The 26,159-nt window shown below is 44.5% G+C and overlaps 1 protein-coding gene and 1 long non-coding RNA gene across 5 annotated transcripts; one reads left to right on the top strand and one right to left on the bottom strand.

The window, feature by feature from the left end:
- The first annotated feature begins 624 nt into the window (after nucleotides 1-624).
- On the top strand, nucleotides 625-26,159 carry LOC139561168 (nectin-4-like). The gene is made up of 12 exons (XM_071378091.1): nucleotides 625-1,162; nucleotides 7,325-7,446; nucleotides 7,555-7,630; nucleotides 7,931-8,098; nucleotides 8,558-8,836; nucleotides 9,542-9,659; nucleotides 20,017-20,168; nucleotides 20,445-20,604; nucleotides 20,714-20,789; nucleotides 21,170-21,232; nucleotides 21,602-21,781; nucleotides 22,036-26,159. The coding sequence occupies exons 1-12, from the start codon at nucleotides 1,108-1,110 to the stop codon at nucleotides 22,480-22,482; spliced, it is 1,896 nt and encodes a 631-aa protein (XP_071234192.1). The 5' UTR covers nucleotides 625-1,107; the 3' UTR covers nucleotides 22,483-26,159.
- Nucleotides 14,310-18,370, bottom strand: LOC139561169 (uncharacterized). 4 transcript variants are annotated; one of them, XR_011672079.1, is made up of 5 exons: nucleotides 17,780-18,370; nucleotides 17,029-17,265; nucleotides 16,711-16,806; nucleotides 16,480-16,601; nucleotides 14,310-16,142 (listed from the first exon to the last, which is right to left on the bottom strand). It is a non-coding gene; the product is annotated as an uncharacterized lncRNA (long non-coding RNA). The 4 variants fall into 4 exon arrangements; XR_011672077.1 differs by having other exon boundaries at nucleotides 15,506-16,142; nucleotides 17,035-17,265; nucleotides 17,780-18,364; XR_011672078.1 differs by lacking the exon at nucleotides 16,480-16,601 and having other exon boundaries at nucleotides 15,506-16,142; nucleotides 17,780-18,365.

Here is a 26,159-nt window from a genome sequence, read left to right as displayed (position 1 = left end):
GTCAGGTAAGAACAAATTCTTATTTACAATGACGGCCTACCCTGGCCAAACCCTCCCCAAACCCGGACGATGCTGGGCCAATTGTGTGCCGCTCTATGAGAGAGAGAGAAAAAAGGAAGGGGGAGTCAATTTACCCAACTGAAAGTGCCTGAGGGGTTTTAACTTAACTGTTTTAGAGGTAGACAGATACCTGTTTTATTTCTTCTTTAACCCCTTCAGTAGAGACGTCGTTCTGTCAGAGCCAGAATGGAGCCATTTTCCTTAAGCTTCAACTCTTTAAGTCTGCAATTAATAGTTACCACACCTATGTAGATGTCAACAACCATTTGCTGGTGTCTAAATTAATAGATGTAGTTCATGATGTAGATTGTAGATAGATAGATGTATCTTTGTATCTTCGAAATATCAAGACAAGTTGTTTAGCCTACTCCATCTAGAGGGCCTGTGTACTGTGCCTACATCATTTCTCCTCCCGGTTGAGCCTTGTGAAAGGCTGCATGTAAAGGCCTGAAAATAACTGTCTGCTGCTTTAACTAAACTGGAAAGGTGACTTCCCAGGTGTGTGTGTGTGTGTCAGAGAGAAAGAGAGAGCGAGAGAGCAAGAGCGAGAGAGCGAGAGCGAGAGCGTGCTTGTAACAGGTGTACCGAAGAAAACAGGTAACCGCTCCTACTTTTGAGAAGCCAGAATATGGTGTGCTAGTGTCAAAGAAACAGAACATCATTTGTGCATTTCACTTGGAATCAATGACTTTTTCCAAAACGCAAAGAAAGGAAGAGGCAGCACTTTTCACATTGAGAGAGAACAACTTTCCAAAGCATTTGTTGGAATAAGATAAGCCAACAACAACAAGCCAGACATGATCGAATCATAAATGTTGGCTAAATCTGAGGATCTATACTACTTTTAGCCTAGATGTTTTTTACATTCTTGTCTTGGATTTGACACTGGATGAAAGAAAGTTCACTGTCTGGGATAAGATCATAAACTGAAGTTAAGTGGAAATTGGACCAATGTCACAACAAATTCCAGCATCAGAATAGACCACAAACCTCTAGCTGTCTCCAGATCGATCAAGGCGGGCGGACCACTCCACCGAACCGGGGAGAATGACCTCTCACCTGGGCGGACTGACACCACTGCTGTGGATCCTTTGGAGTTTCAGTAAGTTAGTTGTTCATGATGTAATGTTTAGACTATGAGAAATAACACTGCAATGGGGCTAAGTAAAGCGATATAAACAAAATAACACACAATAATGACAACTATCTTCAACTAAAGCTCTGCATTTTTATTTTGGTTTATCTGTAGTCCTATGGATTTTGGTAATTGACCTAGCAAGTCGTTTTTCATATAAGTATTTAAATAAGTAGGCTACTGCCAACTTTGGCTCTTGTCCAGCTTCTTGGGTTTGTCTTTGCCGGATTAGATGAGCAACACTTGAGGAGTTGTCTGATATTTCAGGAAAAACAGGTTACTGTTGATCAATTTCCCCCCTCATGTCTGTGATTCAGTCTGACTCCTTACCTGTGCGCTCTCTCGCTCTCGCTCTCTCTCTCTCTCTCTCTCTCTCTCTCTCTCTCTCTCTCTCTCTCTCTCTCTCTCTCTCTCTCTCTCTCTCTCTCTCTCTCTCTCTCTCTCTCTCTCTCTCTCTCTCTCGGGATCAGAGAAGGATTGCAGCAGGCGCCTAATGTCCTGTGCTGTATTTATATAAGCTGATGTATAATGACTTTTTAAATGAGGAAAACAAAGACATGGTTTGTGTGAGACAGACAGAGACAAAGAGAAACAAAGAGAGACAGAGCGAGAGCGAAAGAGAGACAGAGCGAGAGAGAGAGACAGAGTGAGAGAGAGAGACAGAGCAAGAGAGAGAGAGACAGAGAGAGAGAGAGAGAGACAGAGACAGAGAAAGAGAGACAGAGTGAGAGAGAGATAGAGCGAGCAAGAGAGACAGAGCGAGAGACAGAGCGAGAGTCAGAGTGATAGAGCAAGACAGCAAGAGAGAGACAGAGAGACAAATTTGACCCCAATAACTACCGTGGAATATGCGTCAACAGTAACCTTGGGAAAATACTCTGCATTATCATTAACAGCAGACTCGTACATTTCCTCAATGAAAACAATGTACTGAGCAAATGTCAAATTGGCTTTTTACCAAATTATCGTACAACAGACCATGTATTCACCCTACACACCCTAATTGACAACCAAACAAACCAAAACAAAGGCAAAGTCTTCTCATGCTTTGTTGATTTCAAAAAAGCCTTCGACTCAATTTGGCATGAGGGTCTGCTTTTCAAATTGATGGAAAGTGGTGTTGGGGGTAAAACATACGACATTATAAAATCCATGTACACAAACAACAAGTGTGCGGTTAAAATTGGCAAAAAACACACACATCTCTTCACACAGGGTCGTGGGGTGAGACAGGGATGCAGTGTGCCCCACCCTCTTCAACATATATATCAATTTGTGGTCCAGTCGCCAGGACCACAAATTCCATCTAGACACTGTTGCGCTAGAGCACACAAAAAACTATACATACCTCGGCCTGAACATCAGCGCCACAGGTAACTTCCACAAAGCTGTGAACGATCTGAGAGACAAGGCAAGAAGGGCATTCTATGCCATCAAAAGGAACATAAATTTCAACATACCAATTGGGATCTGGCTAAAAATACATGAATCAGTCATAGAGCCCATCGCCCTTTATGGTTGTGAGGTCTGGGGTCCGCTCACCAACCAAGACTTCACAAAATGGGACAAACACCAAATTGAGACTCTGCATGCAGAAGTCTGCAAAAATATCCTCCATGTACAACGTAGAACACCAAATAATGCATGCAGAGCAGAATTAGGCCGATACCCACTAATTATCAAAATCCAGAAAAGAGCCGTTAAATTCTACAACCACCTAAAAGGAAGCGATTCCCAAACCTTCCATAACAAAGCCATCACCTACAGAGAGATGAACCTGGAGAAGAGTCCCCTAAGCAAGCTGGTCCTGGGGCTCTGTTCACAAACACAAACACTCCCCACAGAGCCCCAGGACAACAGCACAATTAGACCCAACCAAATCATGAGAAAACAAAAAGATAATTACTTGACACATTGGAAAGAATTAACAAAAAAACAGAGCAAACTAGATTGCTATTTGGCCCTAAACAGAGAGTACACAGTGGCAGAATACCTGACCACTGTGACTGACCCAAACTTAAGGAAAGCTTTGACTATGTACAGACTCAGTGAGCATAGCTTTGCTATTGAGAAAGGCCGCCGTAGTTAGACATGGCTCTCAAGAGAAGACAGGCTATGTGCTCACTGCCCACAAAATGAGGTGGAAACTGAGCTGCACTTCCTAACCTCCTGCCCAATGTATGACCATATTAGAGAGACATATTTCCCTCAGATCACACAGATCCACAAAGAATTCGAAAACAAATCCAATTTTTATAAACTCCCATATCTACTGGGTGAAATTCCAGTGTGCCATCACAGCAGCAAGATTTGTGACCTGTTGCCACAAGAAAAGGGCAACCAGTGAAGAACAAACACCATTGTAAATACAACCCATATTTATGCTTATTTATTTTCCCTTGTGTACTTTAGCCATTTGTACATTGTTACAACACTGTATATATATAATATGACATTTGTAATGTCTTTATTGTTTTGAAGCTTCTGTATGTGTAATGTTTGCTGTTAATTTTTATTGTTTATTTCACTTTTGTGTGTTGTCTACCTCACTTGCTTTGGCAATGTTAACACGTTTCCCATGCCAATAAAGCCCCTTGAATTGAATTGAATTGAATTGAGAGATACAGAGAGAGAGAGAGTATCCCTTATCTTGACAATGTGTATTTAATCTTGCTCAGAGGGGATGAGAGACAGTCAGTCAGACAGACGGACCGGATGCTGTGTCATATATGGAGTGTTATGGCAGTAATGTTGCACAGGCAGATTCCTCAGCAAACCTCAAAGCCTTGTCTGCCCCTACTCCATGTTCACTACTCTGATGTGACACAACAGTAACACACTGTTCACATGGAGAAATACAGCACCTGTCAGCTTGGTAGACAACAAAGTGAACTGGTAAATACATAAATCATACTAAAGACAATCTATATGCTGTTTACAAACACACGCTCACGCATGCCACACACACACACACACACACACACACACAGACACACAGACACACAGACACACACACACACACACACACACACACACACACACACACACACACACACACACACACACACACACACACACACACACACACACACACACACACACACACACACACACACACACAATCACCGTTGAATCAGTATAGCCATATCAAAACAGCTTTAATATGGGCATATAATAAACTTAGCAAAATTAGCACTGTCCTCTCACTGTCAACTGCGTTTATTTTCAGCAAACTTAACATGTGGAAATATTTGTATGAACATAACAAGATTCAACAACTGAGACATAAACTGAACAAGTTCCACAGATATGTGACTAACAGAAACGGAATAATGTGTCCCTGAACAAAGGCGGGGTCAAATTCAGAAGTAACAGTCAGTATCTGGTGTGGCCACCAGCTGCATTAAGTACTGCAGTGCATCTCCTCCTCATGGACTGCACCAGATTTGCCAGTTCTTGCTGTGAGATGTTACCCCACTCTTCCACCAAGGCACCTGCAAGTTCCTGGACATTTCTGGAGGGAATGGCCCTAGCCCTCACCCTCCAATCCAACAGGTCCCAGACGTGCTCAATGGGATTGAGATCCGGGCTCTTCGCTGGCCATGGCAGAACACTGACATTCCTGTCTTGCAGGAAGTCACGCATAGAACGAGCAGTATGGCTGGTGGCATTGTCATGCTGGAGGGTCATGTCAGGATGAGCCTGCAGGAAGGGTACTACATGAGGGAGGAGGATGTCTTCCCTGTAACGCACACAGCGTTGAGATTGCCTGCAATGACAACAATCTCAGTCCGATGATGTTGTGACACACCGCCCCAGACCATGACGGACCCTCCACCTCCAAATCGATCCTGCTCCAGAGTACAGGCCTCGGTGTAACGCTCATTCCTTCGACGATAAACGCGAATCCGACCATCACCCCTGGTGAGACAAAACCGCGACTCGTCAGTGAAGATCACTTTTTGCCAGTCCTGTCTGGTCCAGCGACGGTGGGTTTGTGCCCATAGGCGACATTGTTGCCGGTGATGTCTGGTGAGGATCTGCCTTACAACAGGCCTACAAGCCCTGAGTCTAGCCTCTCTCAGCCTATTGCGGACAGTCTGAGCACTGATGGAGGGATTGTGCGTTCCTGGTGTAACTCGGGCAATGGTTGTTGCCATCCTGTACCTGTTCCGCAGGTTTGATGTTCGGATGTAACGATCCTCTGCAGGTGTTGTTACACGTGGTCTGCCACTGCGAGGACGATCAGCTGTCCGTCCTGTCTCCCTGTAGCGCTGTCTTCGGTGTCTCACAGTACGGACATTACAATTTATTGCCCTGGCCACATCTGCAGTCCTCATGCCTCCTTGCAGCATGCCTAAGGCACATTCACACAGATGAGCAGGGACCCTGGGCATCTTTCTTTTGGTGTTTTTCAGAGTCAGTAGAAAGGCCTCTTTAGTGTCCTAAGTTTTCATAACTGTGACCTCAATTGCCTACCGTCTGTAAGCTGTTAGTGTCTTAACGACCGTTCCACAGGTGCATGTTCATTAATTGTTTATGGCTCATTGAACAAGCATGGGAAACAGTGTTTAACCCTTTACAATGAAGATCTGTGTATGTCTCTCTCTGTCTCTCTCTCTCTGTTTCTCTCTCTCTCTCTGTCTCTCTCTGACTCTCTCTCTCTCTCTATCTATCTTTGAAAGAGGGTCCTGAAAAAGGGACGTTTCTTTTTTTGCTGAGTTTATGTTATCTGGAACTGATATTATTTTTAATTTTATTTTTTAAATATTTTTTTATTTTTATTTTTATTTCATTTTATCCCCTTTTCGTGGTATCCAATCGCTAGTAATTACTATCTTGTCTCATCGCTACAACTCCCGTACGGGCTCGGGAGAGACGAAGGTCGAAAGTCATGCGTCCTCCGAAGCACAACCCAACCAAGCCGCACTGCTTCTTAACACAGCGCGCCTCCAACCCGGAAGCCAGCCGCACCAATGTGTCAGAGGAATCACCGTGCACCCGCCCCCCTCGGTTAGCGCGCACTGCGCCCGGCCCGCCACAGGAGTCGCTGGAGCGCGATGAGACAAGGATATCCCTACCGGCCAAACCCTCCCTAACCCGGACGACGCTAAGCCAATTGTGCGTCGCCCCACGGACCTCCCGGTCGCGGCCGGCTGCGACAGAGCCTGGGCGCGAACCCAGACTCTGGTGGCGCAGCATAGCACTGCGATGCAGTGCTCTAGACCACTGCGCCACCCGGGAGGCCCGGAACTGGTATCTTTAACTAAATTTATTATGGGTCTAAAATAGTCTACATTGAGCAAGATGACAACATATTTACATAACATTTGTATTGGTATTTGGTAGGGTACATATATGCTTTTTCTGTTACGCTAAGAGTGAGCTGTTTGGCCAAAAAAGAATGCGTTGTTTTAATGATAACAGGAGATGGCAATCAGGCCTTTATTCCATAAGGATCATCAATGTTGTGACTTGGCAAAACAGTGTGCCACTGTAGATGATATAAGAAGTCTACATCAAATTGGTCAGTGAGTTTACAGTTCTACCTAAATACACACAGGTGGTGCGTACATACGTGTGTGTATATGTGTATGTTTGTATGTGTGTGTGCATGCGTTTGCAGTCACTGTGTGTGTGCACGTGAGTATGTGTGTGTGTTACTCTGGACACTCGGAGGTTCACTAGTGCAACATGTCAAGCAACATATCCTCACTGACACATCGAATCGCTTGCTCTATGTCCTCCCTCTGACTGCCTCCCTTTCTTCTTTGTGTACTCTTCCTCCCCCCATCTCTTGGCCTCTCTGTCTTCTTTCCAATCACATCTCACTATTCTCTACATCTCCTCTCTTCTCATTCTTTCTGTCGCTCACCCCCTGAAGTAAATGAAGGACAGTAAGGAAAGTGTTTTACTACAAATCCTCAGTCATGGTTCAGTGCACAGTCTTCCTAATGTCTTTCAACCTCTCATTATCTCTCTCGCTACACTGTGACATTGTGTTGTTCTATTGTAAATGATGTCAACGATGCCACACACATTTTCCCCAAGGGGACAATAAAGTCAACAAATAAATAACTCTCTCTTTCTCCCCCTCCATCTCTCCTTCCCACGCTCTCTCTCCCCCAGTCGCTGTGGTGCAGGGGGACTTTGTGGAGCCCTCTCCCCCGTACTCCTTGACCTTCCTGGCTGAGGCTGAGACCCAGCTGCCCTGCCAGTTCAAGGTGGAAGTGGGCCAGGTGGTGGTTCAGGTCTGTAGCATGAGTTACTACAGTACCCATAATGCTCTGTTCAACATATCTGGTTGTATCTTAGAAAAGACGTCCCTAACATAATGGTCTCGTCTCTCATTGTCACAGGTCACCTGGACCAAGGAGAAAGCAGATGGCACCAAGGACCAGATCATCACAGTGCACCACACCGACGGACACACAGGTAGGACACATACATATAGATGTTAAAGTACTGAGTGTCAACCATCCATCTCTTTATGTATTGGTAGTTCATCTGCTTTGCTAGCACTCGAAGCCTCACACGTTATATTTAGAGTGGAAGACAAAACCACAGATGCAGTTTCAATCTAGCTACTCCATCTCTCTCTTTTTACCACCCCGATATCTCACTTCCTCTCTATCTCTCTTTCTAACTCGGTCTTCTTCTCTCTCTCACCCACCCCCCTCTTTACCCTCCCCGTATGACCCCCCCCCCCCCTCCTCAATCTCCCCCCTCTCTCAGAGTTTGGTCAGTACTCAGGGCGTGTGCGGTTCAGCAGCAAGAAACCCACCGTGGACTCATCCCTGATCATCATGAACACTGTGGAGTCAGATGAGGGCAGGTACAACTGTCACATCAGCACCTTCCCCTCGGGGAACTTCGAACAACAGCTGTCACTCACCGTGTGGAGTAAGTCCCTCCCCTTACTTCCCCTTCCTCATTGTATGACTTGGATTTACAGATGACGATGATGATGATAATGATTGATGATGATGTTTACAGGTGTCAGTTGTAGTATTATTAGCTAAAACAATAGCTCTAGTGGTGATAGTAGTCATGTAAGCCACAACTGTCATTGTAACTGTCAGTGTATCCAGCTGTCTTTTTAAGATAACATTTCCTCAAAGCGCTGATCTGAGTTTTTTAAACATCTACCTAACAGAGTACATTAGATTTCAGCTTGGATCATAAAGCTGATCCTAGTTAAGCGTTTAAGAACTTCCACCCCCTGAAGCATCATGTCACAATGTTCTAGGATCAGCTTAACCTCCAATTAACAACTAAGACCAGTTCTAAGATCACCTCCCCATTAACTAACTCCCCAAGGAATAGTTAATTCCTCTGACATTTGACCCTTGACCCCCGCAGCCACGCCCATCTCCTCCCTGGACCCTGTGATCCTTGTCGAAGGCCAGTCCTTCCAATTGGCTGCGTCCTGCCGCTCTGTGGCCCGCCCTCCGCCCCACCTCTCCTGGGACACAGACCTAACAGGCCAATCACACAACAGGAGTTTGGAGGGTGGTTCAGTCTCCACCCACTTCTCGCTGCATCCCCTGAGGAGTATGGATGGGAAGAGGCTGGACTGTCTGGTGGGGCACCCGGCTCTGAAGGGACCACGCAGGATCACCAACAACCTGGTGGTGCACTGTGAGTTTAGACTTCGCATTAAAAGGTCCAATGCAGCCGTTTTTATCTCAATATCAAATCATTTCAGGGTAACTATTGAGTACCTTCTAGTGATTGTTTTCAATTAAAATGGTCTTAGAAAGGGGCAATTTCTCAAGCAAGACATTTTACAAGGGGATTTTTTGTTGTTGCTGTTATTAACAGAGAGGTTTGGACCTCTCTTTCTTATTGGTCTATTAACTAATTTACCGCATGGTGATGTCACCATGGAAGGCCAAAAATCCAACCCACCAAAACAGGCAGTCTTTTAAAACAGCTCTCACACTAATCTCATTATTATAATTTTCACAGAATTATTTCAACCTCAGTGTGGAAATATATATAAAACACAGGAGAATCTAGTTTTTGACTGGACTGGGCCTTTAACTATGAATCTAGACGTGAGATTAAATACCATTTTTAATTGTGACACTTCACTACATGCTTATACAGACTTCTATGCCTTCTGTGACTTTTCCATTTAATTCACCCCTCTTTATTTAAAGTCCCTGGTAGAATTCAGAATCTAAAGTAACTTCATTGTAAGCTGACTGTGCTTCTTTCTCACCTGGAAGATCTTTTACAGCCCATTTTTTATCCTGACTTTATTATTAGTGTGTGTGATTGTGTATTTCTGTGTATCTGCCAGTTCAAAAGAATGTCTTTGATCATGTTCCTCTGTACTAGATCCTCCCAATGCAGAGATCTCTGGGTTTGATCAGAACTGGTATGCTGGTCTGGAGGAAGCTGCCCTCAGTTGTGTCAGTGGAGGAAACCCCAAACCACAGAGTTTCAATTGGACCAGGTAACACTTACTTTCCCAACCTACCCTCTCTGCCTGTCTGACTCACATCATGTCTGGCTAATCTGTTTTAGTTTGATTTACTGGTAATTCTATTAGTCAGTTATTAATAGTGGGCCAACCGGGGGGTTCAGGAGTTGTTTTTTGTGCCACTTGCCAGGCGGTCATTGTCAATAATAAGGCAATTGACTTGAATCTTGATTGACTTACATGGTTAAAGAGATTCTCCAGTACTTTTGTAAACTTTTTAGCCAGTAGTTGTGAAAGTGGCGCTCACGAGCCAAAAGTGGTCCCCGAAGATTGCGTACTATGACACATTTGTGCAGATGTGTGCACCACATCATTGCTCTCTATCTCATATCTCACTCTGCTCTGTGTGTGTGTGTGTGTGTGTGTGTGTGTGTGTGTGTGTGTGTGTGTGTGTGTGTGTGTGTGTGTGTGTGTGTGTGTGTGTGTGTGTGTGTGTGTGTGTATCTAAAAATGCATATAGTCTAGTCCTGCTTTGTGGCCTTTCGCGAAGGCGCTATGTTATACTGATCGCACTATACGTTTTTGTGGTTGTAGATATGGTTGTCCTTGTTCAATAGAGCCATTTGATGTCTTTCAGCAATGTTCCTATCGGTGGATTCATCAGTAAATGTACAATCAGAAATTTTTTCCAGTCGCTGAAAAACTACAACTTGTGTTTGGACGTTGCTTCGTGCTCTGGCCCCCGTCCCTCCCCCAAGGCAGGCTTTTTTGAAAAGGAGGTGGACACTAACAACAATCCTTTGGGCAAAATTTGAAGAACTGACCAGATGCAATGGCTTCAAGTGATTCCTCTCATCAACACAAATTTGACGATAGAGCATCTATTAGCTAGCAAAGAGGATTCAAAACAAAGACTTGGATTTAGTTACCGTTAGAAGCTCAGCTACAGCCAATGCCAGCACCAAGAGGGCAGATGACAAATACGGTGCCTAGCTAATTCAGTTATTTTTCCTGCAAGCCACCTAGCTAACTTTAGTTTATCTATTGAAACCCATATTGTGTATTGCTGGCTAACAATCTACTGTGTTACCAGTGGCGTGTACTCATGGATGCCAAGGGAAACCAGGCTTCCCCAAAAAGTGACCTTTAATTCGCAAGCGGCTGAATGTACAGTATCTCACCGGAGAAAAAATCTGAGCGAGCGAAACAGCGCCCCTATGTCTCTGTATGTGTAGGCGAACTATCTGATGCTGTCTAGTCCAAAAGAGTATGAAATTGTTGCCGCCCGTAGCATTGAATGCAAGGGAAGCCAGCGAGTACTTGGCCTCCCTTGATCATTTTTAAAATAAAATAATAGCCAATCAGCATTGAGTTAAACTGAGTGAGATCAACTCTGAATGGTCCTGGCGCACCAAAAAAAAGTGTCAAGGGAAGCCAGTTTGGATTTGGCTTCACTCCAATCACATCGAATCGAGAGCATACGTCATTGACAGAAACTCGTTGTGCATCTCGTTGTGTTGTTGTCCTCTGGTGGCTAGCTAGCTAGCTAAATTTGGTCCTTTCCTAAATTAGCCCCGGATGGAGATAAGGATTTGGACTTGTGGTTTTACTTAATTCTCTGTACTGCCCAATGATTATAACGGCGATTCTGATCCAACCATAAATTCATACATTGTGCTCCTGGCCTGAGAGGATGGAAGTTTAATATGTAGCTAGATGTAGAAGCCTAATGTTAACTAGTTAACGTTGCCCATGAAAGGACTTTAGGCTAGCGAGCAAGCATTTTAGCCAGGTAGCCTAGGACAACAAAACATTTAAGCATGTACATGTACTGTATGACAGAGTGGTAGAACGTTTCGTCAAAATGAAAGAGAGGAGGATGGCATTGGCATTTCTCTACAAGTAGTGTGACATGTTTTTTGTTTTTTTTGCAAAGCACCCCCACGCACACAAATCAGAGCCATGGATATCCACATTATATTTAGCTTACATTGATTGGACTAAATCGTTTTTGGTATCTTTTAGTTCGAACTGTATTGGACTAAGCAGAGGTGATTTGATGATGTTGAAATGTTGAAGTTGAAATAGTGCTGGAATAGTGGAGGCAGCTCCTGTTTTCTTAGCGTCTTGCGGTAACTCTCCGTGGTTCTAAATCAAAGGTTGTTTAGTGGTCCGAAAATGACAGAAACATTTACTTGCTTGACCATGCTGTAAGTCATGTTACTGCTTGTTCCATGCAATATGCTTTGTGGAGGTTACTCTCTGGCTTTGTGATGAAACAAAGGTGTGGTTGAAATTATTCTGCCACTGTCTCAGCCTTAGGCTTACATATCACGGTGGCAAGGCATATGAACTGGTTATAGAGCAAACAATGCAATGGTCACAACATATAGGTTCTAATATGGCTTTTTTCCCCTGGCTTGTCTTCCACAGTGATTTTACCCACGCACCACTACTGTGTGTTACAGTGGGGGGAAATTAAAATATTTTTCTGTTTGCCAACTTAGCTAGGTAGCTAGCTAAGTTAGCTAGCTAAACAACTACTGGTAGCCATATCTATGATTAAAAATAGAAAAGGTTTTACAATCAGATCTTTTGTATCTCAATTGTAAAACCTCTTCTCTTTTTAGTCTTAGATATGGCTAGCTACTAAACAGCAAGCTACAACATTACAACCAGACACCTAAAGCTAGGCTTACCGGCAAATGTTAGTACATTACATTTACATTTACATTTAAGTCATTTAGCAGACGCTCTTATCCAGAGCGACTTACAAATTGGTGCATTCACCTTATGATATCCAGTGGAACAACCACTTTACAATAGTGCATCTAACTCTTTTAAGGGGGGGGGGGGTTAGAAGGATTACTTTATCCTATCCTAGGTATTCCTTAAAGAGGTGGGGTTTCAGGTGTCTCCGGAAGGTGGTGATTGACTCCGCTGACCTGGCGTCGTGAGGGAGTTTGTTCCACCATTGGGGTGCCAGAGCAGCGAACAGTTTTGACTGGGCTGAGCGGGAACTGTACTTCCTCAGAGGTAGGGAGGCGAGCAGGCCAGAGGTGGATGAACGCAGTGCCCTTGTTTGGGTGTAGGGCCTGATCAGAGCCTGAAGGTACGGAGGTGCCGTTCCCCTCACAGCTCCGTAGGCAAGCACCATGGTCTTGTAGCGGATGCGAGCTTCAACTGGAAGCCAGTGGAGAGAGCGGAGGAGCGGGGTGACGTGAGAGAACTTGGGAAAGTTGAACACCAGACGGGCTGCGGCGTTCTGGATGAGTTGTAGGGGTTTAATGGCACAGGCAGGGAGCCCAGCCAACAGCGAGTTGCAGTAATCCAGACGGGAGATGACAAGTGCCTGGATTAGGACCTGCGCCGCTTCCTGCATGAGGCAGGGTCGTACTCTGCGAATGTTGTAGAGCATGAACCTACAGGAACGGGTCACCGCCTTGATGTTAGTTGAAAACGACAGGGTGTTGTCCAGGATCACGCCAAGGTTCTTAGCACTCTGGGAGGAGGACACAATGGAGTTGTCAACCGTGATGGCGAGATCATGGAACGGGCAGTCCTTCCCCGGGAGGAAGAGCAGCTCCGTCTTGCCGAGGTTCAGCTTGAGGTGGTGATCCGTCATCCACACTGATATGTCTGCCAGACATGCAGAGATGCGATTCACCACCTGGTTATCAGAGGGGGGAAAGGAGAAGATTAATTGTGTGTCGTCTGCATAGCAATGATAGGAGAGACCATGTGAGGATATGACAGAGCCAAGTGACTTGGTGTATAGCGAGAATAGGAGAGGGCCTAGAACAGAGCCCTGGGGGACACCAGTGGTGAGAGCACGTGGTGCGGAGACAGATTCTCGCCACGCCACCTGGTAGGAGCGACCTGTCAGGTAGGACGCAATCCAAGCGTGGGCCGGGCCGGAGATGCCCAGCTCGGAGAGGGTGGAGAGGAGGATCTGATGGTTCACAGTATCAAAGGCAGCCGATAGGTCTAGAAGGATGAGAGCAGAGGAGAGAGAGTTAGCTTTAGCAGTGCGGAGCGCCTCCGTGACACAGAGAAGAGCAGTCTCAGTTGAATGACTAGTCTTGAAACCTGACTGATTTGGATCAAGAAGGTCATTCTGAGAGAGATAGCAGGAGAGCTGGCCAAGGACGGCACGTTCAAGAGTTTTGGAGAGAAAAGAAAGAAGGGATACTGGTCTGTAGTTGTTGACATCGGAGGGATCGAGTGTAGGTTTTTTCAGAAGGGGTGCAACTCTCGCTCTCTTGAAGACGGAAGGGACGTAGCCAGCGGTCAAGGATGAGTTGATGAGCGAGGTGAGGTAAGGGAGAAGGTCTCCGGAAATGGTCTGGAGAAGAGAGGAGGGGATAGGGTCAAGCGGGCAGGTTGTTGGGCGGCCGGCCGTCACAAGACGCGAGATTTCATCTGGAGAGAGAGGGGAGAAAAAGGTCAAATACATAGTACATGACTGGAGTTCGCTAGATAGTTAGCCTGGCGCCAGCTAACTTATGCGTCATACCTCACATTTGTAACTTGTTAGCAAACGTAACATCAGCAACTGTAAATCATTTTACAAGCTAGCTATGTAACATCATTGACGAGGGTTCACATTGGTTATGATTAACAACATTATAGGCATGATGCAAGATAGGATTCCAAACAGATGGAAATAACAAGTATTGCATATCCAGCGAGCTAGATAGCTAAGTTTACTACCAAACAGTGAGAGAAAAACAATAATACAACAATTCACTGTTTTAAATCTAAAATGGAAGCTGGTTTTACTATATTTGGTGTTGGAGGGCAGGTAAGAGGCACCCTTTCCTCTGGTCTAAAAAGATATCCCAATGCCCAAGGGCAGTGATTGGGGACATTGCCCTGTGTAGGGTGCCATCTTTCGGATTGGACATTAAACGGGTGTCCTAACTCTCTGTGGTCACTAAAGATCCCATGGCACTTATCGTAAGAGTAGGGGTGTTAACCCCTACTCTTCAAGGACATTTAGAGACTTGTCCCGAAGCCACTCCTGCATTGTCTTGGCTGTGTACTTAGGGTCATCGTCTTGTTGAAAGGTGAACCTTCGCCCCAGTCTGAGATCCTGAGCACTCTGCAGAATGCTGTGGTAGCCATGCTGCTTAAGTGTGCCTTGAATTCTAAATAAATCATTGACAGTGTCACCAGCAAAGCACCCCCACACCTCCTCCTCAATGCTTCACGGTGGGAACCACACATGCGGAGATCATCCATTCACCAACTCTGCGTCTCACAAAGACACGACAGTTGAAACCAAAAATCTCAAATTTGGACAAAGGACAGATTTCCACAGGTCTAATGTCCATTGCTCATGTTTCTAGGCCCAAGCAAGTCTCTTCTTCTTATTGGTGTCCTTTAGTAGGTGGTACTTTGCAGCAATTGGACCATGAAGGCCGGATTTACAGTCTCCTCTGAACAGTTGATGTAGAGATGTGTCTGATACTTGAACTCTGTGAAGCATTTATTTGGGCTACAATCTGAGGTGCAATTGTTAATTGTCGATTTCTGAGGCTGGTAACTCTAATGAACTTATCCTCTGCAGCAGAGGTAACTCTGGGTCTTCCTTTCCTGTGGTGGTCCTCATGAGAGACAGTTTCATCATATCACTTGATAGTTTTTGCAACTGCAGTTGAAAAAACATTTAAAGTTCTTGAAATGTTCCGTACTGACTAACCTTCGTGTCTTAAAGTAATGATGGACTGTCATTTCTCTATGCTTATTTGAGCTGTTCTTGCAATAATATGGACTTGGTCCTTTACCAAATAGGGCTATCTTCTGTATACCAACCCTACCTTGTCACAACACAACTGATTGGCTTAAACTCATTAAGGAAAGACACTCCACAAATGAACTTTTAACAAGGCACACCTTTTAATTGAAATGCGTTCCAGGTGACTACCTCATGAAGCTGGTTGAGAGAATGCCAAGAGTTCAACAGGAGGTTTGTGTCACCTTCATTTGAGAGGACGGGCTCGTGGTCATGGCTGGAGCGGAATTAGTGGAATGGTATCAAATACATCAAACATCTGGTTTGATGGCATTCCATTTACTCCGTTCCAGACATTATTATGAGCTGTCCTCCCCTCTGCAGGCTCCACTGATATACTCTGGACTCCGACATCGCTCATCCTAATATTTCAATATTTCTTAATTACATTCTTCTACTTTTTAGATTTGTGTGTATTGTTGTGTGTTGTTAGATATTACTGCACTGTTGGAGCTAGGAACACAAGCATTTTGCTACACCCGCAGTAACATCTGCTAAATATGTGTATGCGACCAATGCAATTTTATTTTACTTATCAGGCTTCAGTACACTGGCAATGGTTGGCTTGGGAAGCCAAGACTCTTTGTGCTTATGGCGATGTGCTTGTCCTGTCGCGGTGAACGGCCAGCTGGATAAGACTCTGCCGAAAGTGGAGTAGGGCTTCTTAACCACCAACTGTTTGGTCCTCTTGAAGAAGATTTGCTGGTACTGCACGTCTCCTGGAAAGACATGGTTGTGGTCTTAACATTTTACACTCTTTGTGGAAGGGACATAGGGCAACACACCCTTGTTGGTAAAGGTATCAACCAAATGGGACCGGCTAGCGTATTGCTTAATGAGGGGACATTGGGAGCTGCTTCTGAGAGAAAAGATCAATCAATAAAGTGAATGGGCTGGGTGGCTAAAGAAGATGTGAAAAGTCTTAGGAAGGCAGTTCTTACACAGTATGAATTGTTGTGTATGGGAGATTGAGGAGAAATGGCACCTCAATCGCTCTCATAGACAACAATACATTTACTGTCTAAGCACAACCCTGCACAACCAAAACCCACTTACTCATCTCAAAGTGCTGTCTGTAAACCTCCCCCAGTCAATTGACTTTGACAGATCATCCTTGTCAATAGAAGCCCTTTGGAGGGGAATTTTGTAGAGGTGTCTTTGTATTGTGTTTTGAGAATCTGCAGAGAGAATAATGAGGTGATTGTGTCATTACTGTTGGAGTCTTGATTTTATACCTTTCAGTGTCCCTTGCTGGTTTCTGTCCCACAATCGTGTTGTGCTCCATACCTGCAAGGTGTGTCCCGTTCCTCATGCTAGTGTACCCAAAATGCGTCCTCTTTGGGGTATTTTTCAGCAGGGCACTGTGGAATGACTCCAGATAACCTGAGTTTTACAAAAAGAAAAGGTAAAAAGAGAAGAGGTGTAGACTAAATTGATGACATGGTCTGGAAGGTATTCTGTGGTCCTCATGCTACCTCTAACCACCTGTAACCTCATAACACTAACACAAATCCTACAAAACACTACCCAATTAATGTTTATACCATGTTTACTGGAAATTGAGTTATTTTAGACATCAGCTTGTAAATATTTTGGTCAATTTACTTTCACCTTGTGCAGAGTTAGGGGTTGGAAGCACATCTTGGTGGAATTAGATTCTGCACCACAGGAGTTTGGTGGCAACTTAATTGGGGAGGATAGGCTTGTGGCAATGACTGGAGCGGAAATTTTGGAACCGTATCAAATACATCAAACACAGGGTTTGATGCCATTCCATTTGCTATGTTTCAGCCATTATTATGAGCCGTCTTCTCCTCAGCAGTCTCCACTGTTCTGTACCACCTACAAGAAAATACACAACAATACACAATTTAACCACTCCGCTAATTGTATTGATCTCTATTAGACTGGACATTTCAATACGGTCAGCTTGCTGTTATCTAACTAGCGTCACAAAATTGACAGCAAGATTGCTAGCCAGCTGAGACTGGCTGAGAACCAACTAACCAACCATAGATTTATACACATTCATCATTGCTACCAACAGTTCGCTGTATGGACAAATCTATGGCTACCAAATTGAGATACTTTATTTGGTAACATTAACTATCTTACGTTAGCTAACGTCAGTCAAAGATAAAACGAATAAACAAACATGTTTACTCTGCTGAAGGTAGCTGCCAGTCTAGCAGTGACCACCATGGCATATGCGAAATTGATTGACAGTGTGTATACTAAAAGATACTGTAGATAGCTATATGATTTAGCTGATGGCTTTCAGAGTTAAATACAAGACTGTAATGTTAGCTAGCTAACTTATCCAGCTAGGCTAGCAAGCTAGCTAACGTTAGGTTACCTCTAATAAAGAATCTTCTGTTTTGTTGTGAAGGAAAAAAATTGATGGTATCGCATCACTTCTCAGCTGTCGTCGAAATGGATTCCCCATCAGTTCAGCCTGAAAATCCCTCTGATAATCTTTGGTCACCGCATCATTCTTGATAGCAGCAGAATCAGGGTGAGTCTTGTAGGTAGAATGGTGAAAGATGACGCTTGTTTGTAATTAGGACAGCCAGGCATAGAACATCACACGGACATGAGGACAAACAGTGAAAAATAAACGTTTTCTCAAAACTCTTGCCTAGAGAAGCCCTGAGATTAATGTGTATTGGTCGTTCGAAGTAAACAGCACCATTATTCAAGTTTTTGTGCACGTCCCCTCTACCTGCCGTGCGGTATCAGTATTCACTATGAATGCCGGACTTTGAGGTTCACTATGAGCAGACCAATACACAGGGAGTCGAAACTTCCCGATTCTACCAGTGAAATGAAAATGTGCTAGTTCTAGCTTGTAGTTTGGATAAATGTGATGTTTATGATATAGTAATGACTATATGCCATGGCAGAGGCAGGGTGAAATACCCCTTCAATAGTTGCCAAAGTTCCCGGAGCATGTAGTACAGTGGAGGCTACTGAGGGGAGGACGGCTCATAATAATGGCTGGAACGGAGCGAATGGAATGGCATCAAACAATGTGTTGGATGTATTTGATGTATTTGTGTTGGTTGTATTTGACCATTCCACTGAGTCCGCTCAAGCCATTACCACGATCCCGCCCTCCCCAATTAAGGTGCCACCAACCTCCTGTGAAGTTTTTAAATAAAGGTTAGATAAATAGTAATACACTTTTGGTTCAGGGACAGTTCAAATGGAACATCTATCTCAGTTATATTGTCATTCACGGTGATGATTGCAGACAGTGCTAAAGTAATCCAATGAAGGCAGAGAGAGCTGACTGAAGTGCTTGTGGTTTTTCACTTGAGTAATTTTTCTGGCAGCGTTTGGAAGACATCCTGCTGTTAGGTGGATTAAACCATTCTCTGGGTGTGGTAGAGGGTGGAGGTAAAACGAACCATCTATTGAAATTAATAAGTCTTAATAAAATTACAGATAGGCCTTTAGGGAAAGTGTCTCATGTGTGTCAGGCTGTATGTCTGGTTAGATTTATCGAAGTTATGATTGAGTATGATTCATTATGTTTTCTATATTTTTATGTGTGGTTTACTGGATCGTGTGAGAAATTTGTCACCAAGTCTAAAGCTGTTAGTCACATGAACACACCTACAGTAAGGTGTGTTTGCGTGTGAGTAACACAGATATATACCACACACACACACACACACACACACACACACACACACACACACACACACACACACACACACACACACACACTGACTCACCTCTATCTCACACTTTTATACTTGAGACTCAGACCTCTTTTTTACATTCAATCTCTCCTTACTTGATCACAAACTTTCGTACTCATCCTAACACACACACACACCATGGTTGTTGCCCGTTGCAGTGGGCAAACCAGTTTGCTTCTTTGTACTTGTCAATGCAAAGCAGCAGCAGAAGTAATAACCCTGCTGTCATAGTGTCGTGTTGCAGCTTGTGCAAGGGCAGACAGAGGAGACAGTTTCACAAGAGGGAGGGAGGGGAAGGGGGGGAGATAAAGGGAAGAGTGTGGGCCACGAAAAGGAGGGATGAAAGACAAGGAACTGGGGAAGGGGAAGAAGGAGTGGGGAGGTATGGGGGTAAGGAATTGGATTTGTTTGGAACATTATCATGCTGTGTGATCTATATCTATATGCAAAACTGTACGGTTCTTGTTTCTGGTTCCTCCTGCTCAAATGGGGTTATGTTCAAAAGGTCCAAAACACGGCTCAAAGCTAGAGTAGTGGTCAGAAATCAGCCATTTTAATGAATTTGTTGTGCCCACAAATTCTGAGTCATGTTTTTCTTTATATCACTGTAGTGGTCCTTTCAGGGAAGTGTTGTTGGTGATCCATAGTCAATAGTATTTTGGGCTGTGTTGCTATGATATTCAGGTTAGTGTTGTTGTTTTGAATGTGATGTTTTGTGTGTTACTGATGGGTGTGTTAAAGGGGTGCATTCAGGTTCAATGAAGTACCTTGTGGTGTTGTTGGGCGTTTTATAGAGTCATGGCATTCAGACCATTATTGTAAGATATAAACTGTACTGCTCTGTTAAACCCAATGTTAAGTGCTATAGTATTTCTGTTATGTGCAGAAAGGGCGGAGACTTACCAGAGGGCGTGACCACAGGGAATGGATCCTTGCTGTTTAATAGGCCCCTCGTCCTGACGGACGCTGGCATCTACCAATGTGTGGCCATGAACTCTGTGGGGGCGGGTAACGCAGAGGTGGAGATCACTGTGACAGGTAGGTTGGGCTATCACTCATATTAGAGAGCGATATTGAACGAGTAATAATTGTCTTACTTTAGTCCTGGATATATATGTTGTATTTTATTTTTCATTTATTTTTGTATCCTGAAACAAAATTCTGTAAAATACCTTTGTTCTGTTAAACAAAGAAGTTTAGCTAACAAAGCCAGTTTATACAATCACACATACAGTATGTTCACATTTTCAAAATGATGTGTATTTCTGTATCTCTTTGAATATGACATCACTTCCTATTGTCCCTCTCCCTCAGAGTTGCCTCAGAAGCAGGCGTCGTTCGACAGTCTCCTGATGGTAATAGTGGGAGGAGTGGCCGGAGTACTGCTTCTAGTCATGATCATCATAGTCATCTCTGTGACCCGTCACCACAAACGCAAGAACAAGAAACTGTCGAGGGAACTCACTGTGAGGAAGTATGTTTTCAAACTTTACAGTAACTCCCCTAAAATCGTCATAGAATCTAAATGATAAATGTTACGCCGAAACAGTAATTCCGAATATTTTACAATGCCTGTCTCTCAGGGAGGAGATCAGTACTCTCTCCAGACAGGCATCTTTCAGGAAAATGAACTCAGTCAGTATGGACACTAGAGGACAGGTAGGATATTAAATCACCATATCTCACAGTATGTGGCAGTGGAGGCTGGTGGGAGGAGCTATAGGAGGATGGGCTCATTATAATGGCTGGAATGAAAGAAATGGAACGGAGTCAAACATATGGTTTTCATATGTTTGATACCGTTCTATTTATTCCATTCCAGCCATTAAAATGAGCCCGTCCTCCTATAGCTCCTCCAACTAGCCTCCACTGGTCTGTGGTCTAGGCATGATGTCATTCTGTAAATAAATACTAGCACTTCCATGAGCATTATCTATTTGCCTGAAGTTAATATGGTAATTTTTTTCTTTCTCTCCCTCACTCTGTCTCCGTCTCATTCTCTCCCCCCTCCCTCTCTTTCTTATCCCCTGTTCTTTTAGACAGAGGAGAATATCCCTCTCAGAGTGGAGGGGACACTGCGGACCAGTCTGTCCTCCGTAGTGGTCAGTCTCCATTTCACTCTTTCTCTGCATGTGAGGGAGACCTCCGATTTAGCCTCCAGATGCATGGCCGCTAAGTTCTGAGCTCCGCAGGGCAGGCAAATCTCATTCTAATTTAAACATTTATATAATTAAATTAAATGCAAGGAGCTTCTTTTCTTTAAATAACATTTATATGTGAAAAGAAAAGTAGTGCATCTTACATACCGTATATTAATTATACTTTATACTAATTCTACTTTGTTATTAAGACTTCATGCTTTCCCTCCATCTTCTTTTCTGGGACTCCTGCTTCGGAAGCAATCTTAAATCAGACTCTTCAGTGGAAAATGTGTTTAAAGTTCTCTATTTCTCCCTTTCCTTCACACACAGGAGCAAGGGCGCATTAGGGAGAGTCGGTCTACTCTGGTAGGGGGCGGGGGGCTAGACTACCTGGGTCGACCTGTTCTGTACAATTCTTCACGAAGAGGGAGGGAGAGCAGAGCCATGGACAGAGAGGAGGAGAACAGACTTAGGGTGGAGTCGAATGAGCAGAATAGCACCATGTCTTTGGTAAGTGTGTGTGTGTGTGTGTGTGTGTGTGTGTGTGTGTGTGTGTGTGTGTGTGTGTGTGTGTGTGTGTGTGTGTGTGTGTGTGTGTGTGTGTGTGTGTGCAACACATGACATGAGGCATCATGAATGGCCTACTCAATTTCTTGTAAACTCATAGGTTTAGTAGAGATTGCTAGAGATACTCAAATGATCTATAGTTATTGATGAGTCGTATTTTCCTTTATCTAACCACATATTTACCACTTGTCTCACAGGCAAACCATCTCCACCCCCCTCTCCAACCCTCTTCCTTCCCAATGGAACAGTCCATCGAGCTGCTGAGGTCCCTGAACGGCAGTGCCATCATCCCAACAGAGTGGGGTTTACATATACGGCAGGGGCCCGGTAGCAGGAACACCCACTCCCCTCTCAGTTGCAACAACCCTCCCATCACAGACAACGAAGACGAGGAGGATGAAGGTGTGGAGGGGGAGTGGGAGACTTGCCCCAGGATGAGTCCGTTGGATCAGGGGAGGTCAGAAGACCAGGACAGCAAGACCAACAGTTCTCAGATCTCAGAAGTAGAATGTGGACTCAACCCTCACTTCCAGCAGAACAATGGAACGTTGAGACCCAAACCGCCCCCCAAGTACCGGCCCAATGGCATCCTCCTCACCTCATCACCACACACCTCCTTCATCCACAAGGCCCAGATTGTATAGAGCGGTAGGGCTGGGTAAGGGCAGGTGACATATTATACGATGAGGCACACTTTGCTACACATCACCACTCTAACAGTGTTGTGTATGTGATTGGTTGTGACTGTTTGGGATACGAGGTCGTTGGTGGCATACCTCGGTGGCAATCAGTTGACCTACTTTTCACTTCTGAAATATACCTCCACCTTCACCTCAAGCGCTCAGACATTTATGATCAGCAAATAAAGCTTCCGATTCAAGAAAGACTCCTTGGCGTAGAGATACAAATAAGTAACACATACATATCACAGGGGAGAAGCTGGACATGTATGATGTAAAATTAAAAGCACATGAATGTCAGGTTGGACATAGACAGACCAAAATAGTCTTTGTATCATAGCAATAACAATCACTCCAGGCCCAGGAAGCATCAAATTGAGAGGAACTAAAAGACTGCCGTGCTTTATTATTGTATAGTTTTTTTGCTACTACGAGGTGCAAGATTGCAAGATTAGAATATCAACTACGCACCAATAGCGCCTGCCAAGTGGAATCCATGTTGGCGAACTTCCACCCTCCTTCCTTCTAGATGAGGATACAACCCGTACTGTTCTGTTCACCCTAAGATGGAGTCCATCTTTTTGACTTGACGTGTGGCAGGAGTTTATCTGGAGATACCCCTCCTTGCCATGAAACTTGGGTGTGCACAAACTTTGAACTCGCTGTAGTCTAAGATGTCAAAAGCTGAAGACTGCATTTTAGACAAGAGGTTAAAAAAGCATCTTACACCTGAGCACAGTGAGAGCCTATGTGTAAATCTACTAGAAGTGGGAAAAAGTATTGTTCTTCTATTTTCTTACGCCACAGACATTTAGACAAGATAACTGCAATATGCCTTTGTTTGTATGAATACAGTAAAAATAGCCTTTGCTTTGTAGGCCAAAATAGTATTATGTTTGAATCTACTGTATTATAATGACTTGAGTGCGGCCAAAATGACACCTTATTCCCTACATAATGCACTACTTTTGACCAGAGCCCTATGAGCCCTGGGCAAAAGTAGTGCACTAGATAGGGAATCGGGTGTAATTTCATGCTGTACATAAGTGTTTCTTTCATGCCATGTTCCTGGGAACATCTTACTGTATTTCACAGATTTGTACACATATACTTGTAATTCGGTGGAGGCTGGTGGGAGGAGCTGTAGGAGGATGGGTTCATTGTAATGGCTGGAATGGTATAGATGGAACGGAGTCAAACATGTGGTTTCCATATGTGCGATGTGTTTCATATGTTCCATCATTCCATTTCAGCCATTACAATGAGCCCGTCCTCCTATAGCTCCTCCCATCAGCCTCCACTGCTGTAATTGTATTTTATGCACAGGCTTCCATGTATGAAAAGTTGGACTCACACACACCTTCGTTAGGAGAGCAGCTGTATCATTCCGTGGTTTTTAACTGTTTTCCTTTGTATAATACTGTAACGCTATCTCTGAGTGAATGTATTACCTACATGCACTGAGTGTACAAAACATTATGAACACCTGCTCTTTCCATGACACAGACTGACAAGGTGAATCCAGGTGAAACCTGTGATCCCTTCTTGATGTCACTTGTTAAATCCACTTCAATCAGTGTAGATGAAGGGGAGGAGACAGGTTAAAGAAGTATTTTTAAGCCTTAAGACAATTGAGACATGGATTGTGTTTGTGTGCCATTCAGAGGGTGAATGGGCAAGACAAAAGATTTAAATGCCTTTAAACTGGGTATGGTAGTAGGTGGCAATGCGTACCGGTTTGTGTTAAGAACTGCAATGCGGCTGGGTTTTTCACGCTCAACAGTTTTCAATGTAAGTAGTCCGGGTGGCCATTTAATTAACTGTTCAGCAGTTTTATGGATTGGGGGTAGAAGCTGTTAAAGAGCCTTTTCGTCCTAGACTTGGCGTCCCGGTACCGCTTCCCGTGCGGTACCAGAGAGAACAGTCAATGACTTGGGTGACTGGAGTCTTTGACAATTTTTGGGCCTTCCAATGACATCGCCTAGGTACTGGATGTCAGGAAGTTTGGCCCCAGTAATGTACTGGACCGTACGCGCTACCCTCTGTAGCACCTTACGGTCAGATGCCGAGCAGTTGCCATACCAGTTGGTGATGCAACCGGTCAGGATGCAACCGGTCACTTTTCGAGGATCTGGGGACCAATGACAAATCTTTTCAGTTTCCTGAGGGGGAATAGGCTTTGTCGTGCCCTCTTCACGACTGTCTTGGTGTGTTTGGACCATTCTAGTTTGTTGGTGATGTGGACACCAAGGAACTTGAAGCTCTCAACCTGCTCCACTACAGCCCCGTCGATGAGAATGGGGGTGTGCTCAGTCCTCCTTTTCCTGTAGTCCACAATCATCTCTTTAGTCTTGGTTACGTTGAGGGATAGGTTGTTATTCTGGCACCACCCGGCCAGGTCTCTGACCTCCTCCCTGTAGGCTGTCTCATCCTTGTCGGAGATCAGGCCTACCACTGTTGTGTCATCTGCAAACTTAATGATGGTGTTGTAGTCATGCCTGGCCATGCAGTCATAAGTGAACAGGGAGTACAGGAGGGGACTGAGCACACACCCCTGAGAGGCTCCAGTGTTGAGGATCAGTGTGGCAGATGTGTTGCTACCTATCCTCACCACCTGGGGGCGGCCCGTCAGGAAGTCCAGGATCTAGTTGCAGAGGGAGGTGTTTAGTCCCAGGATCCTTAGCTTAGTGATGAGCTTTGAGGGTACTATGGTGTTGAACACTGAGCTGTAGTCAATGAATGGCATTCTTACGTAGGTGTTCCTTTTGTCCAGGTGGGAAAGGGCAGTGTGGAGTGCAAAAGAGATTACATCTGTGGATCTGTTTGGGCGATATGCAAATTGGGTCTAGGGTTTCTGGGATAATGGTGTTGATGTGAGCCATTACCAGCTTTTCAAAGCACTTCATGGCTACGGACGTGAGTGCTACGGGTCTGTAGTCATTTAGGCAGGTTGCCTTCGTGTTCTTGGGCACAGGGACTATGGTGGTCTGCTTGAAACATGTTGATATTACAGACTCAATCAGGGACATGTTGAAAATGTCAGTGAAGACGCCTGCCAGTTGGTCAGCATATGCCCGGAGCACATGTCTTGGTAATCCGTCTGGCCCTACAGCCCTGTGAATGTTGACCTGTTTAAAGGTCTTACTCACGTCGACTACGGAGAGCGTGATCACACAGTCGTCTGGAACAGCTGATGCTCTCATGCATGCCTCAGTGTTGCTTGCCTCGAAGCAAGCATAGAAGTGATTTAGCTCGTCTGGTAGGCTCGTGTCCCTTGGCAGCTCGCGGCTGTGCTTCCCTTTGTAGTCTGTAATAGTTTGCAAGCCCTGCCACATAAGACGAGCGTCGGAGCCGGTGTAGTACGATTCAATCTTAGCCTTGTATTGACACTTTTCCTGTTTGATGGTTCATCGGAGGGCATAGCAAGATTTCTTATAAGCTTCCGGGTGAGCTGAAATAAAAGATTACAGAAATTTTCCATATGCACTACAAGCTAATTTAATCAGAAGCCAGCACATTCCTGTTTGTGAGCATTTCTCTTTTTCCAAGATAATCCATCCACCTGACAGGTGTGGCATATAAAGAAGCTGATTAAACAGCATGATCATTCCACATGTGCACAATAAAAGGTTACTCTAAAA

This window comes from Salvelinus alpinus, chromosome 31 (genome assembly GCF_045679555.1).
Source record: "Salvelinus alpinus chromosome 31, SLU_Salpinus.1, whole genome shotgun sequence".
Classification (NCBI taxonomy): domain Eukaryota; kingdom Metazoa; phylum Chordata; class Actinopteri; order Salmoniformes; family Salmonidae; genus Salvelinus; species Salvelinus alpinus.
Note: the sequence above shows the minus strand (reverse complement) of the source record. Positions and strands in the feature narration are given on the sequence as shown.